The sequence below is a fragment of the Pseudorca crassidens genome, chromosome 2 (genome assembly GCF_039906515.1).
Source record: "Pseudorca crassidens isolate mPseCra1 chromosome 2, mPseCra1.hap1, whole genome shotgun sequence".
NCBI classification, from domain to species: Eukaryota; Metazoa; Chordata; class Mammalia; order Artiodactyla; family Delphinidae; genus Pseudorca; species Pseudorca crassidens.
The window spans coordinates 12,522,267-12,528,474 of NC_090297.1; the positions used below are offsets into that span (position 1 = coordinate 12,522,267).

A 6,208-nucleotide genomic window follows, 5' to 3' on the forward strand; every position below is an offset into this window, starting at 1 on the left:
CTTGTGACCTTGGCTAAGTTCCTTAATCTCCCTGAGCAACTTGCCTTCATCTGACAGAGACGGATACAAGCTACTTTGTTTATCAAACAGAGTTGGTGTGCCAGAAATGAGTGTTTGGGAGTGTATTGACAGCCATTAAGCATTATAGTCCGTATGCCCTCTTGAAAGGCTTCTTTCCACCCGAGCTGTATTTGCTGGGCTTGGGCAGATTCCTCGTCTTCCCTAAGGCCCTAGAGAAAGAAGGAAGCAGTTTGCCTTCCTGAGAGGAAACCCGGATGCGACCTCTCAAATTCAGCCACTGTAATGTGTATTTTTCCACAGTGTTTTAAAAAATCAGCTACCGTGTTAGGCCCATTTGCCTCTTGTCTTATTTGGCCCTTAAGGAGATATGAAAGCCAGAGTTCACATAATGACGTTTAAACATTTAGAGCTTTCCCATAAAAATCTCCTAAAATAGCAGCCCTGGCCGTGTCCTCCAGGGCTTGGCTGCCTGTCTGTAGGAGGAATGAGTGTTCTTTGGTGCCTCACAGCCCCGCACCCCCTCACTGTGCTGCCTGCTTATGGAGTTTGGTTACTTGCCCGCCTGTGGAGGCATTTGATTTTGACTGTTTGAAGACACCTGAATCCCACAGATGTGAAACCTTGCATTTATGATGGAGAAACTTGAATAGGAAGTCTCATCTTCAGATTGGAGCAGAATGATAGTGTGGAATTTTAAAACTGCACGTTATTTGTGAAAAGCCCATAAAAGGTAGTGGGCATTAGACTAATGTGAAACATAGTATTTACTCAGGCAGTAACACTGTTGTTAATCCAAAAATTTAGAAGAATTACATTAGTGACTGTGCTGTGGCATAGATTCCCTTAGAGTGCGTGTCTGTCTGTTCACAGAAAACATCTAGGCCATTCTCTTACCCTCCGTGCACCATTTCTATTCAGTCATTTAACAGCCATCGGGTGCCAACTTGTGTTCCATGCTTGAGTGAGAGGTTTTTGTTCTGTGGCTTCCTACCCCCTCCAGAGAGTTGATGGTGCCCTCAGAATACAGTTTGTTGTGCTTGCCTAAATATACTTTGGGTTTTTCATAAAAACAAAAAATTTTAAACACAACTCAGCATCAGTCATAATGAGTGTCAGTGTCAGACTCGATTTAAATTCAGCTTCATATGGTTAGGCTAGCTTCTTCTTGCTCACAGGAAACAAAAATAAGGACATGGAGAGACAAGAAGTAAGAGAGAAAAACATTTCAGGGGATACTAACCAAAAAAAAAAAACTGGCATAGCTTTATTAATGTGAAATAATAGATTTTAAGGTAAAGAAGATTACTTCACAATGATAAACTTTAATGTACTAGAAGGAATAATTCTTGATTCTTTCTGTAGTCCATAGATCAAACAAATCAGTAAGAATGTAGAAGATTTGAATAATATGGTTAACCAGCTTGAACTGCAGAAGAAATACAGAGCATTTGTGAAAACTAGCTACACGCTGAGCTCTGAGATGGAACTCAGCAAATTTCAAAAACGTTTTACTAAGGTAGTCATTCTTAACATTTTGCAAGTAACAGACTCCTTTGAAAATCCCATCCATCTTATAAGTCAGGGTTTCTCAGCCTTGTCACTGTTGACATTTGGGGCTAGATAATTCTTTGCTGTGGGGCTATTCTGTGCATTGTAGGATTTTAGTGGCATCTGTGGACTCAACCCACTAGATGGCAGTAGCAGCTCCCTTCCAGTAATGACAACTAAAAATGTCTCCAGACGTTGCCACACGTACTGGTGGACAAAGTTACCCCTGGTTGAGAACCACTGTTGTAGATCTACTCTCCAGAGAAATACATAATTTTGCATAATCCAGTAGCTGGATGGTCTTGCCGTTGCAGGTTGGTGGAACGTTTTTTAAGAAAAAGCAGTGGGACAGCCAAGGAGCCTGGAGGTTTGGGCTGTGCTCTGTGCACAGCTTCCCTGTCCCGTGCATGGAGGCTCGTACACGAGGCTGTGGAGGAGTTCCTGGTGCTGAGTGCCTGAGGACTCTGACTTCCATCCAGTTCCACAGGTGTTAGGCTTCTGTTTTGTTCTAGGCCTTTTGCTAGGTGCTACTCACAGTTCAAGTCCATACGAGTAAGAAAAATAGATCATAAAATATGTGACACACATGATCATGAAGGAATGTAAAAGGGAGAGCTTATGTCTGAGGAGCAGGTGATTAACTGTATGGGATCAAAGAAGACTTCAGAAAGAAGAGGTGGACATTCAAGCTGGGTGTTGCAGGATAAATGAGAGTTTGCAAGGAGGCGGAGATTGCAGGCAGGCGGATCAGCACGCTGGGTTCTGGGGGTTGCCACAGTTCGGTTTTGCTTTGGTGTAGCACAGGGACAGAAGCTAACGGGATGTGTGGGCGAGGCACGCTTAGGAGCTTGGACTGGATCCGGCCAGCAGTTGAAGTGTTTTAAGTGGGGAAGTGACACAGTCAGACTTACGTTTGGAAAGTTGATACGACTGGCTCTGTGAAGGACTGATTGGTGACCAGGAGACTAGTTGGAGGCCATGCAAAGAACCCAGCTGAATGATGAGGTCTAGAACTCTCACCGCAGCCACGGGGCTGGATGGAGATGAGCCTGCAGGGAGTCAGAGCCCCAAATCCCGGAGTCTCATAAAGGGAGGGCTGCATCCGTTACTTCAAAGGACACAGTAATGTCCCTGGTCAGAAAGGACAGTGCCCTTAGCTCTGAAAATAAAGACGTAAGTTTTTATTTGAGAGAGATTTTTTTCCACTTTTTATATACATTTTTTTCCTCTAGGAAATAGACAGACGGTTGGAAAAAAAACTGAAGATCACACAAAAGGAGAGGTAAGGCTGCTGTCTGGTCTGAGGGCTCATGCTCTCTGCCGTGAGAGCTGGGCAGTCAGTGGTGTTCTCCAGCTGGCCGTTAGATACAGGCAGGTCAGGCTCCTGGGCAGCGAACCCTTCCCTTAGGGACACGGTGGCTTGCGGCTTTGGCAGTGAGGCTGGAGTGTTGCACCTGCCTCCTGCCTTAGTGGGCACCCTGTGTGAGGTGGGGGGTGACAAGTCAGAAGGCTTCGGCTTGAGGCCTGACTCTGAGGTTTGGAGCAAGTTGTTTCCCTTTCTGGACATCACTTTCTCTCTCTGTGACACGAGGAGGTTGGACAGATGATTTCCCTGGGCCCTCCGTGACTTGGTGGCTTGGGGCATTACGAGGGTATCCTAGAAGAAAAGATTCTTGGGAATCCTTCAAGACCTTTAAGGATAGCTTTTTTCCCCCACCCAGGCAGCAGAGGAAGTGGGTTTCCAAAGCAGGTGAAAGTTGACTTCAGCAGTCTGTCTTTGCCCTGGTAACCTGTCAGCTTCCCCCAGGGACAGGCGGCAGGGAGGAGGGGGGGCCTCTCTGGACTTGCTTGATGGGCTGCACAGTCATCCCCAGGGAACTGGGGGTGCCCTGCCCGTCTGCTGACTTTCCTGGCTCCCTGCCTCTGTGATCCGAGTGCTGGCTCCTTGTCTGTCTGCTCATCTCAGCAACGACACTAGTGCCTGGTTACAGTTCCCTGGCCATGCTGTCCTGTCCCACCCAAGACTTGTTCCAGCCCCCCTGGCAGCAGCCCTCCAGTACCTACTCCTCCTGACAACCAAGGCTCTGAAAACAGGCCCCTGAGCGCTATTTGGTTCTGAAGAGAAGCTAGTTGACTGCTCTGGGGAGGGTCTCTGTGGCTGTTGAGGGGTGGCTGTTCCTGCCTGGATCCCTTGTTCTCCTGTGGCTTTTGTTTCTTTCCCTTCCTGTGTCGTTTTCCTCCTCCCCTTGTGGACACATTGCCCGATGTGCACATCTACCAGCCTTGGACAGTGCTTTTCCTTTGAGCACTGCCAAGCACTGTTTCCAGGGTCATCCTTGACCCCAGCCCCGCCGCGTCCAGCAGACCAGAGAGCCCTGGTGAGGGAGGGGTCTCTGCTCAGAAGCTCTTCTGAAGAGGCCATCCAGTGTCTGGAGTAGCTTGTCTCTGGGAGGCACAGGACACTCACCAGAGGCTGAGGCAGTTTGGTAAATCCTGTCTTGATGCCAGGCAGGGACGGCGGAGCTGGAGTGTTTGGTCTGAGCGCATGTTGTGGGACCTTGACTGGGAGTGAACACTTTGCTGATCCCCAAGCTAAGGGGCTCCCACCGCACTGGCCTGTTACACGCTGGTCTGTGTAGGGAAGCTGGGGTTTTAACTGAGGCCATTGGATTCTGGACAAGAGGTGTTTTGCCGCAGGGGCCCGACAGTGGTTGATGTGACTTTGACGAACACGGGGATAGAAGTTCCAGAATGAGCTGACGTTCCTGCCCCCCTTGCCTGGGGTTCGGTCTGAGGAGCAGACCTGTGGGCTGCGTGAGCTTAATAGGCAAGGTTGCTCTTTCGAGAAACCCTTCTTGAAGAGTGAGAATTTTGATGTCTGGTCAGAGGCCAGAGAATAACGAATAGAATTAGGAGGGGGAGGGAGAGAACAGTGGTGAGGGGCGGGTGTGGGACACGGCTGGGGCCTCTGTAGTCAAGGGTAGGACTTGTGAAGCTGTGTTTGCTCTTTGCCAGCAGGAAATGCAAATCTCCTCCCAAAGTGCCCATTGTGATTCAGGACGGTAGCCTTCCCACGGGGCCCCCTCCACAGATTCGCATCCTCAAGAGGCCCACCAGCAACGGTGTGGTCAGCAGCCCCAGCTCCACCAGCAGGCCAGCCCTTCCCGTCAAGTCCCTAGCACAGCGGGAGGCAGAGTACGCGGAGGCCCGGAAGCGGATCCTGGGCAGTGCCAGCCCCGAGGAGGAGCAAGAGAAACCCATCCTCGACCGGTGAGTGTAGCTGGCAGGGGTGACCTGCCAGCCAGACTTGACCACTCCACCAGGGCACCTTGAGGAGGAGGAGGAGAATGGGCTGGCTGCCTGCAGAGTAGTGAAAAGCAGGCAGAATCATGGCCGGAACCATCGTGGCTGCAGCCGCCCACCCCGGCTGGTAGGGCTGGTTTGTTGTCTGCACTGGCTCCGGGACTGCTCTGAAAGCTTTGCTGGCATGCTGCCTCTGCAGGCGCCAGGGGCCAGTGTGGCATACAGGGTAAAGGCATGGACTTTGAGTCAAAATCAGCCAGTCTGAGCCCATCTCTGCCACTTAACTTCTTTTTTTTTTAATATAAATTTATTTATTTATTTATTCATTTATTGGCTGCGTTGGGTCTTCATTGCCGCCCGCGGGCTTTCTCTAGTTGTGGTGAGTGGGGGCCACTCTTGATTGCGGTGCGCAGGCTTCTCATCGCAGCAGCTTCTCTTTGTTGCAGAGCACGGACTCTAGGCATGTGGGCTTCAGTAGTTGTGGCTTGAGGCTCTACAGCGCAGGCTCAGTAGTTGTGGCGCACGGGCTTAGTTGCTCCGCGGCACGTGGGATCTTCCCGGACCAGGGCTCGAACCTGTGTCCCCTGCATTGACAGGTGGATTCTTAACCACTGCGCCACAGAGGAAAAGTCCCCCTTTGCCACTTAACTTCTGCTTAACTTAGACCTACTTAACCCCTCTGTGCCTAGTCTGAAAAATGGGATAATGATCGTACCTGCCTCGTCCATTTGTTGTGCAATTAAATAAGTGGGTTTTGGATGTTATCTTTTGGGCCTTATAATGGCCCACTGTGATGTTTCTGTGAATTTTCTAAATTCTTTTTTATTCCTGGCATTTTTTTCTTTGCAGTCCTAGAGGTTGTATTATGTAAGTTTGTCACCTCCTGGTAAAGCAGTATTTGTTGAAACAGCCTCTTTCTAACTTTGAGACTCCTCCTTGGATGGTGTATTCTGGGACTTGAAGTGCTAATCTGTACCTTATTTCTACGCCTTCATTATTTTGATGGACTTCTGTTATCTCTCCTGTAAGCCTTCATTTGGCAAAGTAGAAAAAGTCCATTTTCTTGTAGTTTTCCACAGTAATATGAGTCAACCATTAATCCCATGATTTGGAGAGAAGCAGGAGAGCAGCAGTGGCGGGAGCCAGGTCACTCTGATGAGCTCTTGGTTAGAGGTCTTTACCTTGGCCCGACCTCTGGGGAGTCTGTGCCATGAAGTTCTGTGGAAGAGATGCTATCCATGGTCACTGCCTCTGTACAGGATGGGCCCTTGAGCACTTCCTCTGCCTCCGGTGAATGATGGCAAACCAGCCTGTGGGGAAGAGTGCTGCAGGCGCT

At 49.5% G+C, this 6,208-nt stretch overlaps 1 protein-coding gene across 5 annotated transcripts in view; it reads left to right on the forward strand.

Moving 5' to 3' along the window:
• SZRD1 (SUZ RNA binding domain containing 1) overlaps nt 1-6,208 on the forward strand; it is a 30,916-nt gene that overhangs the window by 16,851 nt on the left and 7,857 nt on the right. For 2 of the 5 annotated variants that reach the window (XM_067721677.1, XM_067721644.1), the window contains exon 2: nt 4,588-4,839. In XM_067721677.1, the coding sequence (XP_067577778.1) occupies nt 4,588-4,839 (252 nt within the window). Of the gene's footprint in view, nt 1-2,801; nt 2,852-4,584; nt 4,840-6,208 lie in introns of all 5 variants that reach the window. The other 3 variants (XM_067721655.1, XM_067721662.1, XM_067721671.1) reach the window with 3 other exon arrangements.